The sequence below is a fragment of the Dendropsophus ebraccatus genome, chromosome 6, assembly GCF_027789765.1.
Source record: "Dendropsophus ebraccatus isolate aDenEbr1 chromosome 6, aDenEbr1.pat, whole genome shotgun sequence".
Taxonomy (NCBI): Eukaryota; Metazoa; Chordata; class Amphibia; order Anura; family Hylidae; genus Dendropsophus; species Dendropsophus ebraccatus.
This window is the reverse complement of record NC_091459.1, coordinates 152,425,575-152,438,878: the sequence shown is the minus strand read 5'-3', so window position 1 is coordinate 152,438,878 and position 13,304 is coordinate 152,425,575. Positions and strand designations below refer to the sequence as shown.

At 50.8% G+C, this 13,304-nt stretch overlaps 2 protein-coding genes across 2 annotated transcripts in view; one reads left to right on the top strand and one right to left on the bottom strand.

The window, feature by feature from the left end:
* EIF2B4 (eukaryotic translation initiation factor 2B subunit delta) overlaps nt 1-1,237 on the bottom strand; it is a 42,194-nt gene extending 40,957 nt beyond the window's left edge. The window contains exon 1 of the mRNA XM_069974363.1: nt 1,085-1,237. Coding sequence (XP_069830464.1) covers nt 1,085-1,109 — 25 coding nt within the window. The 5' untranslated portion in view covers nt 1,110-1,237. The remainder of the gene's footprint in view (nt 1-1,084) is intronic.
* A 400-nt stretch (nt 1,238-1,637) lies between these two features.
* LOC138795377 (uncharacterized) lies at nt 1,638-11,450 on the top strand. The gene is made up of 6 exons (XM_069974361.1): nt 1,638-1,744; nt 7,444-7,791; nt 8,280-8,568; nt 9,653-9,738; nt 10,552-11,091; nt 11,196-11,450. The coding sequence occupies exons 3-6, from the start codon at nt 8,406-8,408 to the stop codon at nt 11,448-11,450; spliced, it is 1,044 nt and encodes a 347-aa protein (XP_069830462.1). The 5' UTR covers nt 1,638-1,744; nt 7,444-7,791; nt 8,280-8,405.
* The last annotated feature ends 1,854 nt before the right edge of the window (nt 11,451-13,304 follow it).

The window sequence follows — 13,304 nt, the reverse complement described above, 5'->3', positions numbered from 1 at the left end:
AGGTGATGTCACTGCTGTATATATATATATATACTGTATAATAGATAGGAGGAGGAGGTGATGTCACTGCTGTATATATATATATACTGTATAATAGATAGGAGGAGGTGATGTCACTGCTGTATATATATATATACTGTATAATATGTAGGAGGAGGAGATGTCACTGCTGTATATATATATACTGTATAATAGATAGGAGGAGGAGATGTCACTGCTGTATATATATATACTGTATAATAGATAGGAGGAGGTGATGTCACTGCTGTATATATATATACTGTATAATAGATAGGAGGAGGTGATGTCACTGCTGTATATATATATATATACTGTATAATAGATAGGAGGAGGAGATGTCACTGCTGTATATATATATATATACTGTATAATAGATAGGAGGAGGTGATGTCACTGCTGTATATATATATACTGTATAATAGATAGGAGGAGGTGATGTCACTGCTGTATATATATATACTGTATAATAGATAGGAGGAGGTGATGTCACTGCTGTATATATATATATATACTGTATAATAGATAGGAGGAGGAGATGTCACTGCTGTATATATATATATACTGTATAATAGATAGGAGGAGGAGATGTCACTGCTGTATATATATATACTGTATAATAGATAGGAGGAGGTGATGTCACTGCTGTATATATATATATACTGTATAATAGATAGGAGGAGGTGATGTCACTGCTGTATATATATATACTGTATAATAGATAGGAGGTGATGTCACTGCTGTATATATATATATATATACTGTATAATAGATAGGAGGAGGTGATGTCACTGCTGTATATATATATATACTGTATAATAGATAGGAGGAGGAGATGTCACTGCTGTATATATATATATACTGTATAATAGATAGGAGGAGGTGACGTCACAGGTGTATATATATATACTGTATAATAGATAGGAGGAGGAGATGTCACTGCTGTATATATATATATATATATATATACTGTATAATAGATAGGAGGGGGGTGACGTCACAGGTGTAGTGATATAGTGTATAATATGTGGTAGTGATGAGGCACCGTGCAGCTGTCCCCGCTCACCTCCCGGTTCCCCGCTCCCGTCCATGGCTCTGGGCTCCCGGCCGGTCCGGTGTGCGGTGTCACAGCGCAGCCATGTGGTTGGAGGATGACGCCTGGATGGCACAGTCCGGCAGATCAGCCAATCAGCGGGCACGCAGGACGCAAAGCTATCGCTCGGCCGCCGCCATATTTTCTGTGGGCAACAGATGGAAAGGTAAGAGCCCCTCCCCCGGTCACGTGATGAGCACGATCCCCTACCACGTGGTGCTCCATGTGACCATTCAATATTCCTCTATACAAATGGACGGAGGGTGGGGTGGGAGGTGCCTGCAGTGTGGGGGAGGAGCTGGGGTTATTGCTTAGGCGCCTGTACTGAGCTCTTTGTATATGGGGTATGAGGGCGGATACTGTGCTGAGTGGGAGGGACCTGTGCTGAATGTGGTCATGGGGTATGGGGGAAGGTACTGATCAGGGTGGGCGGGGCCTGCAATGTGGGGGAGGAGACTGTTCTCACTCAACAGTATATAACAGCCGATGGATCGGCGGCGTCACAGGATCCGCCCTCTGGGGGAGTCACGTGGGGTTCTCCTCACAGGCAGCAGCTATGGTTATTTACTCTATTCATGTTGGGTGATTGGACCTCCTGAAGAACCCTCAGGACTACACAAAGACAGGCGGAGGGTGGGGATGGTGGCTGGGCACTGGGGACTGTGGAAGGGCACTGGGGACTGTGGAAAGACACTAGTGACTGTGGGAGGTTGCTGATGTCCACAGGGGTGGTTGGTGATGTCCACAGGGGTGGTTGGTGATGTCCCCAGGGGTGATTGGTGATGTCCCCAGGGGTGGTTGGTGATGTCCCCAGGGGTGATTGGTGATGTCCCCAGGGGTGGTTGGTGATGTCCCCAGGGGTGGTTGGTGATGTCCCCAGGGGTGGTTGGTGATGTCCCCAGGGGTGGTTGGTGATGTCCACAGGGGTGGTTGGTGATGTCCACAGGGGTGGTTGGAGATGTCCACAGGGATGGAGATGTCCACAGGAATGGTTGGTGATGTCCACAGGGGTGATTGGTGATGTCCACAGGGGTGGATGGAGATGTCCACAGGGGTGGATGGAGATGTCAACAGGGATGGTTGGTGATGTCCACAGGGGTGGTTGGTGATGTCCCCAGGGGTGGTTGGTGATGACCACAGGGATGGTTGGTGATGTCCCCAGGGATGGAGATGTCCACAGAGATGGTTGGTGATGGCCACAGGTGTGGATGGAGATGTCCACAGGGATGGTTGGTGATGTCCACAGGGATGGTTGGTGATGTCCACAGGGATGGAGATGTCCACAGGGGTGGTTGGAGATGTCCACAAGTATGGAGATGTCCAAAGGGATGGTTGGTGATGACCTCAAGTATGGAGATGTCCACAGGGATGGTTGGGGATGTCCAGAGGGATGGTTGGAGATGTCCTCAGGGGTGGTTGGAGATGTCCCCAGGGATGGTTGGTGATGACCTCAAGTATGGACATGTCCACAGGAATGGTTGGTGATGTCCACAGGAATGGTTGGTGATGTCTACAGGGATGGAGATGCCCACAGGGGTGGTTGGAGATGCCCACAGGGGTGGTTGGAGATGCCCACAGGGGTGGTTGGAGATGCCCACAGGGGTGGTTGGTGATGCCCACAGGGATGGTTGGTGATGTCCACAGGGATGGTGATGTCTACAGGGATGGAGATGTCTACAGGGGTGGTTGGTAATGACCTCAATATGGAGATGTCCACAGGGGTGGCTGGTGATGTCCACAGGGTTGGTTGCTGATGTCCAGAGGGTTGGTTGGTGACTTCCACAGGGATGGAGATGTCCCCAGGGGTGGATGGAGATGTCCCCAGGGGTGGATGGAGATGTCCCCAGGGGTGGATGGAGATGTCCCCAGTGATGGTTGGAGATGTCCCCAGTGATGGTTGGAGATGTCCCCAGTGATGGTTGGAGATGTCCACAGGGGTGGTTGGTGATGTCCTCAGGGGTGGATGGAGATGTCCACAGTGATGGTTGGAGATGTCCACAGTGATGGTTGGTGATGTCCACAGGGATGGTTGGTGATGTCCACCATCCGGTTGGTGATGTCCACAGGGATGGTTGGTGATGTCCACCATCCGGTTGGTGATGTCCACAGGGATGGTTGGTGATGTCCACCATCCGGTTGGTGATGTCCACAGGGATGGTTGGTGATGTCCACCATCCGGTTGGTGATGTCCACAGGGATGGTTGGTGATGTCCACCATCCGGTTGGTGATGTCCACAGGGATGGTTGGTGATGTCCACCATCCGGTTGGTGATGTCCACAGGGATGGTTGGTGATGTCCACCATCCGGTTGGTGATGTCCACAGGGATGGTTGGTGATGTCCACAGCGGTGGTTGGTGATGCTCACAGGGATGGTGATGTCTACAGGGATGGAGATGTCTACAGGGGTGGTTGGTAATGACCTCAATATGGAGATGTCCCTAGGGGTGGCTGGTGATGACCTCAAGTATGGAGATGTCCACAGGGATGGTTGGTGATGTCCAGAGGGATGGAGATGTCCACAGTGATGGTTGGAGATGTCCCCAGGGGTGGTTGGAGATGTCCCCAGGGGTGGTTGGTGATGACCTCAAGTATGGAGATGTCCACAGGGATGGTTGGTGATGTCCACAGGGATGGTTGGTGATGTCCACAGGGATGGTTGGTGATGTCCACAGGGATGGTTGGTGATGTCCACAGGGATGGTTGGTGATGTCCACAGGGATGGTTGGTGATGTCCACAGGGATGGTTGGTGATGTCCACAGGGGTGGTTGGAGATGTCCACAAGTATGGAGATGTCCAAAGGGATGGTTGGTGATGACCTCAAGTATGGAGATGTCCACAGGGATGGTTGGGGATGTCCAGAGGGATGGTTGGAGATGTCCTCAGGGGTGGTTGGAGATGTCCCCAGGGATGGTTGGTGATGACCTCAAGTATGGACATGTCCACAGGAATGGTTGGTGATGTCCACAGGAATGGTTGGTGATGTCTACAGGGATGGAGATGCCCACAGGGGTGGTTGGAGATGCCCACAGGGGTGGTTGGAGATGCCCACAGGGGTGGTTGGAGATGCCCACAGGGGTGGTTGGTGATGCCCACAGGGATGGTTGGTGATGTCTACAGGGATGGAGATGTCTACAGGGATGGTTGGTGATGTCTACAGGGATGGTTGGTGATGTCTACAGGGATGGTTGGTGATGTCTACAGGGATGGTTGGTGATGTCTACAGGGATGGTTGGTGATGTCCACAGGGATGGTTGGTGATGTCCACAGGGATGGAGATGTCCACAGGGGTGGTTGGTAATGACCTCAATATGGAGATGTCCCTAGGGGTGGCTGGTGATGACCTCAAGTATGGAGATGTCCACAGGGATGGTTGGGGATGTCCAGAGGGATGGAGATGTCCACAGTGATGGTTGGAGATGTCCCCAGGGGTGGTTGGAGATGTCCCCAGGGGTGGTTGGTGATGACCTCAAGTATGGAGATGTCCACAGGGATGGTTGGTGATGTCCACAGGGATGGTTGGTGATGTCCACAGGGATGGTTGGTGATGTCCACAGGGATGGTTGGTGATGTCCACAGGGATGGTTGGTGATGTCCACAGGGATGGTTGGTGATGTCTACAGGGATGGTTGGTGATGTCCACAGGGATGGTTGGTGATGTCCACAGGGATGGTTGGTGATGTCCACAGGGATGGTTGGTGATGTCCACAGGGATGGTTGGTGATGTCCACAGGGATGGTTGGTGATGTCCACAGGGATGGTTGGTGATGTCTACAGGGATGGTTGGTGATGTCTACAGGGATGGTTGGTGATGTCCACAGGGATGGTTGGTGATGTCCACAGGGATGGTTGGTGATGTCCACCATCCGGTTGGTGATGTCCACAGGGATGGTTGGTGATGTCCACCATCCGGTTGGTGATGTCCACAGGGATGGTTGGTGATGTCTACAGGGATGGTTGGTGATGTCTACAGGGATGGAGATGTCCACAGGGATGGTTGGTGATGACCTCAAGTATGGAGATGTCCACAGGGGTGGTTGGTGATGTCTACAGGGATGGAGATGTCTACAGGGGTGGTTGGTAACGACCTCAATATGGAGATGTCCACAGGGGTGGTTGGTGATGTCCACAGGGGTGGTTGGTGATGTCCACAGGGGTGGTTGGTGATGTCTACAGGGATGGTTGGTGATGTCCACAGGGATGGTTGGTGATGTCCACAGGGATGGTTGGTGATGTCCACAGGGATGGTTGGTGATGTCCACCATCCGGTTGGTGATGTCCACAGGGATGGTTGGTGATGTCCACCATCCGGTTGGTGATGTCCACAGGGATGGTTGGTGATGTCTACAGGGATGGAGATGTCCACAGGGATGGTTGGTGATGACCTCAAGTATGGAGATGTCCACAGGGGTGGTTGGTGATGTCTACAGGGATGGAGATGTCTACAGGGGTGGTTGGTAACGACCTCAATATGGAGATGTCCACAGGGGTGGTTGGTGATGTCCACAGGGGTGGTTGGTGATGTCCACAGGGGTGGTTGGTGATGTCTACAGGGATTGTTGGTGATGTCCTCAAGGATAGTGATGATAATAATATATTTGTAACGCCTGGAGTAGTGGATCCACTGAACCGTCACTAGCGATGGCACTAACCTCACCAGGGAGCGGAGTCTAAGGGGCCGCTGGTTTTCACCAGAGCCCGCCGCAAGGCGGGATGGACTTGCTGCGGCAGGCGACCCCCAGGTCGCTACCACTGGCTTGGTTGCTAGTGACGGCAGGCCAGGCGTTGAAGGAGCAGTAGGCAGGCGATAGTGCAGGCAGAGGTTTGTAGGCGTGATGGCAGGTGGCGGACAGGACTCAGGAACAATGGGAAGGAGGCGGGCAGGGACTAGGGACAAGGACTACAGTCAGGAACAATAGGGAGCTGGGCCAAACGCTATGGGAAGCATGCAGAGGCTCCAACACCTGTAGTGGGGCAGGGCTGGAATTTATAGGGAGTGATTAGTGCAACTTCCAATTAGGGGCGGACTGGCCCTTTAAATCTGAGACAGCCGTCGCGCGCGCCCTAGGAGGCGGGGACGCGCACGCCGGCCGGCACAGACGGAGATGGGAGCTGGGCGAGGTAAGGCGCCCCCCGGGGCCGAACAGATAGCAGCGCTGGGTCCCTGCACAAGGACCCCGGCGGCTGCATGGGGCAGAGAGAGGTCGCGGCGGTGGCCCGGAGCACGGAACGCCGCCGCGGCCATGACATTATTTGTATAGCGCCAACAGATTCCGCAGCGCGAATCTGATGTACATTGGTGATGACCTCGAGGACTTATGGTGATGATTTGGGGAATGATAGGTGATAACCATTTGTTGTGCATTGTTTTCTGCACAGTTTTTTATTAAATATTTTCAAAAAGAAAAAATTTTCTACATTAGCAAGAAAATTCTGAGAGGGAGGGCATACCCCCTCTATTTGACTTTTCCTACAAGCTCCGCTACTGTGGTGGACTTTTTTTGCGGCCAATGTGTAGCGGCCGTGGTGACCTTGTGGATGGTTGGTGATGTCTACAGGGATGGTTGGGGATGTCCACAGGGGTGGTTGGTGATGTCAACAGGGATGGAGATGTCCAGAGGGTTGGTTGGTGATGTCCACAGGGATGGAGATGGCCACAGGGGTGGATGGAGATGTCCACAGGGATAGTTGGTGTTGTCCACAGGGATGGAGATGTCCACAGGGGTGGTTGGTGATGTCCACAGGGATGGAGATGTCTACAGGGGTGGTTGGAGATGACCTCAAAATGGAGATGTCCACAGGGGTGGTTGGTGATGTCCACAGTGATGGTGATGTCTACAGGGATGGAGATGTCTACAGGGGTGGTTGGTGATGACCTCAATATGGAGATGTCCACAGGTATGGTTGGTGATGACCTCAGGGATGGTTGGTGATGACCTCAGGGATGGTTGGTGATGACCTCAGGGATGGTTGGTGATGACCTGAGAGATGGTTGGTGATGACCTGAGAGATGGTTGGTGATGACCTGAGAGATGGTTGGTGATGACCTGAGAGATGGTTGGTGATGACCTGAGAGATGGTTGGTGATGACCTGAGAGATGGTTGGTGATGACCTCAGGGATGGTTGGTGATGACCTGAGAGATGGTTGGTGATGATCTCAGGAATGGTGGGTGATGACCTCGGGGATGGCTGGTGTCACAGTTGTGTCTCCTGACAGTATAAGGTCTGAGATGAAAGATGAATATTACAATAGTCCCCTGATATGAGCTGTTTGCTGGCTCGTGTTCATGAGGTTACACTGAATGTTGTATCTTCTATTGTCCCACTTCTAGATCATGAATTTCCCTCTCGCCCTATGACTGCACCCATGGAGAGGTCCACCTCCCGCTCCTCTGGACAGGAAACCGTTCACTGGATCCATAAAAGAAGAGACCGCCCCTTCATCGCCAGTTCTGTTTCCTGTCCTTTGGAGCAGGAGGTGGTTCTGCCACCTCTCCAAAGAATCCAGCATAAGAAGAGGGGAATGGGGCAACCAGCTTACTTACCTTACTGCCGGCATCCCGGCGGCGTAAGTCTTCTAATGGAGCAGCTGCTAAGACTGGCTCTCTCCCCAGCACCTGTCAGAAGGACGACCTCCAGATCCTCCCTGGCTCTCCGGATCAGTGGTCTGACGTCCTCCGGTAAGCGTGCGGTCCAGGCAGCGGCACTTCCGGGTTGCGGGGCGCGCGCGTCGGCATGCACGTGGTGACGTCACGTGCGTCTGACGTCCGGGGGGGCGCTGTGACTGTTTCCGGGGAGGGGTTCCGGCGGGGCCATACTCTTCCGGACCACAGGCTTGGGGCCTTTTAGGTGAGCCTATCGCTGCAGCGGTCTGGAGAGGGTGTGCTGGCGCGCGGCGGAAGGGGAGAAGCCAGCCATTCCTTGGCGCTGAATTCAAAAAGAGCCCAGCAGTCATCGAGGATGGCGTCCACGCTGAGCAGGTATTCCAGCAGGCTTCTGGCTGTGCACTCTGCAAACATATCTACTTCCATTATGGAGGTGCGCGCAGATAACCCTGAGACCCCTTCTGAGACTCAACCGGTATGACAGGGGCTAACTTGGTACCCTCACATATTTATGATGGTTTAAATAGGTGTGTACACATAGTATGTATATTTTTTTCTTGTAGGCACCAAAAACATCCCGTACTAAGACCAGAGAATGTCCTGTGTGTGACAGAAAGCGGAGTAGTCACAATAAGACATTATGCAGCTCCTGTCCTAATAGATTCCTGGAGGAAGAAACACCGTCCTTCATGAAGGACATTAAGGAACTTATTAGAGGGGAAATTAAATCATCCCTTCCCTCACAGGCCCTAGTCCCCGTGGAGACGGGAGAATCCTCCAGGTCTGAGCCTATGCCTGGTCCCAGTACGGAGGCGGATGAGGAGGATCCTGTGTCCGAGACAGAGGACTTTGGTGAGGTTTTGAAATTGATAATCAATCTCACCAGTCTGAACCTTCGGCTTCCAGCATAGAGGAGATTGATCCATTAGTCAGTGCAGTTAGACGCACTTGGAGCTAGAGGACAGTCCTGTGTCCAGGACCGTACAGGATAGAATGTTTCAAGGTCTTACCCCAAAAAAGAAAAAAGTCCTATTCACCATACTATTAAGGACTTGATTAAATGAGAGTGGAATAACCCAGACAGAAAGTTCTTCGTGTCTAGGACAATGAAGCGTAGATATCCCTTTAATGAGGAGGAGACAGCTGTTTGGGATAGAGCCCCTAAAGTTGATGCACCTTTAGCGAAGATTTCTAAGAGGGGGGTCTTACCTTTTGATGACTCTGCTACTCTAAAAGATCCTATGGACAAAAGAGCAGAGGTCTACCTTAAAAAAGGTTGGGAAGCAGCCGCTGCCTCTTTTAAGCCTCTTGTTGCGGCCACATCTGTAGCCAGGTCTATGGACATTTGGATCGATGAACTGACCTCAAAGATTAAAGACGATGCCCCTAAGGAAGAGTTATTGGCTGCTATCTCCAATATTAGTCAGGGAGCTAAGTTCTTATCGGAAGCCTCAGCAGATACCCTGAAACTAAACGCCAAATTTGCTGCCTTATCCAACTCTGCAAGACGTACAATTTGGCTCAGGGACTGTAAAGGGGACATTACTTCTAAGGCAAAGCTATGTGCCGTACCCTGTGAGGGTGAAGTTTTTTCTTTGGTTCCACCCTTGATGCAGTCCTTGAAAAAGCTCCCGATAGGAAGAAAGGGTTTCCAGGTGTACCACAACCTCCCAAAAGTAATAATATAGGGGCAGAGGTAGGGGTGGTCATCGGGGAGGCTCTTCAGGTAGAAGGGAATGGAGGACCTCTAGAAAGAGTAAAGGTCTTTTGTTCAACACTGCTGATTCTGCCAAAAAGCCCAATCCCCAATGACGCCAGGCCCCGGTGGGTGGTCGCCTTTCTCTATATAGTCAGGCTTGGGATAAGATATCAGCCAGCAAGAATATTTTGAATACAATAAAGTATGGTTTAAAAATTTCTTTTGTGTCCCCTCCAGGCAATAGATTTGTCACCACTCAATTCCGGGATCCAGAGCGTCAACAGGCCATGGAACTTGAGGTGCAATCTCTCTTGGATAAACAGGTATTGGTCGCTGTACCGGTGGAGGAGAGGGGGGCAGGCTTTTACTCCACTCTCTTCCTGGTCAGGAAGCCAAATGGTACGTTTCGTACCATAATTAATTTAAAACCTCTCAACCAATTCCTTACCTATGAAAAATTCAGAATGGAATCTACATCTTCAGCCATTCTGAATCTTTCTAGAGATTGCTCCATGGCGACCCTTGACCTCAGGGATGCGTACTATCACATCCCAGTTCACCCAGAACACCAGAGATTCCTCAGGGTTGCGGTTTGGTTCATGGGCTCCTTCCTCCACTTACAGTTCATGGCCATGCCTTTCGGTATTTCACAGGCCCCCAGAATATTCACAAAGGTTATGGCAGAGGTGATGGCACATGTAAGGGAACAGGATATCATCATTGTTCCATACTTAGATGATTTTCTCCTGGTGGCTGATTCTCCTGAGATCTTACAATCTCAAGTCGCACAGGTGGAAATCATCTTTAAAAAGCTAGGATGGGAAATAAATGAGGATAAATCAGTCTGGACTCCTTCTCACACCTGCCAATTCCTAGGGATTCTCCTAGATTCCCGGGTTCAGAAATGTTTCCTACCTCCTAGTAAAGTGACCCAGTTACTGACTAGAATAGAGCACCTCATGTACAGTCAGAGCACTACACTCAGAGAGGCCATGTCGGTTCTAGGTCTGATGACCTCCTGCATTCCCTCAGTCCCCTGGGCCCAGTATCATTCCCGAACACTGCAGACACAGATCCTCTCTCAGTGGGATAGATCTACAGACTCCTTAGACTCTCTATGTGTTCTCTCTCCACAGACAGTACCTTCCCTAAGTTGGTGGACCCAGAGAGAAAATCTGGAAAAGGGGGTTCCCTGGGTACGCTCAGACGAAGTCATCCTAACTACCGATGCCAGCCCTCAGGGCTGGGGAGCCTACACAACAGACATCATACTCCAGGGGTTATGGAAGCCAGAGGAAGCTGCCTTGTCTCAGAACGTCAGAGAGCTCAGAGCAGTCTTCATGTCCCTATCCCAGGCCCTGCCCCTCCTAAGAGACAGACACGTAAAGATCCAGTCAGACAACTCATCGGTAGTAGCGTACATAAATCACCAAGGGGGCACAAGATCCAGAGAGCTAATGAGAGTCGCTCACTTCATCTTCAGACTGGTAGAACCTCATCTCTCCTCGCTCACAGCACTACATCTAAAGGGTTCAGAGAATATAAGGCCAGACTACCTGAGCAGACACCAGCTAAACCAGGGGGAGTGGAGCTTGTCAGTCCAGGTGTTTCAACAGATCTGTGCCAGGTGGGGTCATCCAGTAATAGATCTCTTCGCTTCCAAAGCGAACAAGAAGGTAGAGAGGTTCTTCTCCCTGAGCCCATCAGACAACCCGATAGGGATAGATGCGCTGGCTCATCCTTGGACTCAGGGACTCCTGTATGCCTTCCCTCTGTTCAGGATGATCCCCAGAGTTCTCAGGAAGGTCAGGCAGGACAAAGCTCTGGTTATCATGATAGCGCCATTCTGGCCCAGGAGGGTGTGGTTCTCTTGGTTGACGGTCATGTCCATTACAGATCCCTGGCTACTGCCAGAGACTCCGGATCTTCTCAGTCCGGGTCCGATTTACCATCCGGAAGTCAAGAATCTCCACCTGACTGCATGGCTATTGAGAGGCAGATCCTCATAGATAGGGGGCTTTCCCCATCGACATGACAGCACCACCAGAGAGAGGGACTCCGCCCCCCAGGGACAGGAAACCTAGAGAATAAAAGGAAAGGCCCTCCTCTCCACCCTCAGTGGTTTCCTGTCCCTGCAGGGAGCCTGGAGATGTAGCATGCTGGAGCTCCCTCTAATCCCTGGTGGCTCGGTGCGGCCGAGGGGGAGTCTCAAACGGGCCCTAGTTGGGTCTATAAGTCCACACTCACCGTCCTGGAGGCCGGCAGGAGAATACCCGGAAGTGACGCGTCACGGGATTCTCGGAGCGGCGCGGCGGAAGTGACGTCAGACGCCGGGCACCAGGAAGCGAGGCAGCACTGGGAACTCAAAAGCTGCAGATCGTGCTGGAGTGAGGTGGTGGCCAGCATTTCAGCGTGTTTTGTTGTGTGCCAGCCAGCATGAGCGAGAGGAAGAAGGATGCTGCTGGGCCAGCAGAGAAATCCAGGGTAACAGACGGAGACACAGAGTGGTGAGCAGTATCTGTCTGTATTTTTTTACATTACTGAATGAAATGTGTTTGATAGGAGGAGGAAGCTAGGAAGTCTAGACCTGCAAAGAAGGAGTGTAGAATTTGCAAGGGGAGACTGCCTGCAGATTATGACAAACCAACATGCGAATCCTGCATTGATAAGATGGTGGCTGCAGAAACACCCAATATATCCTCTATTCTATCATCCATGAAGTGAGACGGTTTCTTTTTTTTTTTCATTTCTACTCCTTCTCTCCTTTTTTCTATTATGTTAAATAATATAATAAGAGCAGCTCTCTCAGAAATTATTTTTTTTTCTATTTTTAGGGATTTAATTAAAGAGGAAATCCAAAAATCCCTTGTGCAGGTATCTCCTGCGGTTACACCTGTTTCTGCTCCTAACCCCGCTACTCCGAGTACCTCTCAGGAAGCAGTAGTCCTTGCAGAGAATGAGTGTGAAGAGGGGGTTATTAATGAGATAGAGGCGGATTATTCAGATGATGAACTTTCCGGGAAGCCTTTATTCTCAGTGGAGGATGTGGACACTCTAGTTAAGGAGGTACGCTCCACTATGGAGATTGAGGAGCAGAAGGAACAGAGATCCGTACAGGATATCATGTTCAGTGGCTTAGAATGCAAGAAAAGAAAGAGTGTTCCCGGTGCACAGAACCATATCAGCACTGATTAATAGAGAATGGGCAAAACCTGACCGTAAAGGCTTTATTCCTCGAGCCGTAAAACGGAAATATCCGTTTGACGAAAAGGAAATCCCATCTTGGGAGGGGTCCCCCAAGATAGACGCAGCTATTGCAAAGGTTTCAAAGAGGTCTCAGCTGCCTTTTGAAGATCTAGGCACGTTAAAAGACCCCATGGACAAAAAAGCGGATGGTTACCTTAAAAAAGCCTGGGAATCATCTACGGCTACGTTTAAACCAAATGTAGCCGGTACCTGTGTTGCCCGTTCAATGTTAGTCTGGTTAGCACAATTGGAGGATGCAATTAAGGCCAAGGAGTCAGAAGAGACTATTCTATCCTCCCTGGCTCAACTCAAGAAGTCTACCTCTTTTTTGGCAGATGCCTCAGCCGATGCGCTCAGATTCTCAGCCAGGTCAGCAGCATCATCAAACTCAGCCAGACGAACTATTTGGCTTAAGAACTGGTCTGGCGATGCAGTCGCAAAAGCAAAAATTTGCAGCTTTCCGTGTGAAGGAGAATTTTTGTTTGGGTCAGAACTGGACAAATTATTGGAGAATGCGGGAGATAAAAAGAAAGGGTTTCCCTCCTCCTTTCAGCCAAATGCCTATAGATTCTTTCGTCCACAAGGTAGGGGTGGATTTAGCAGAAGAGGATCGGACAGAGGAGGAAGAGGTAGAGGATACGGT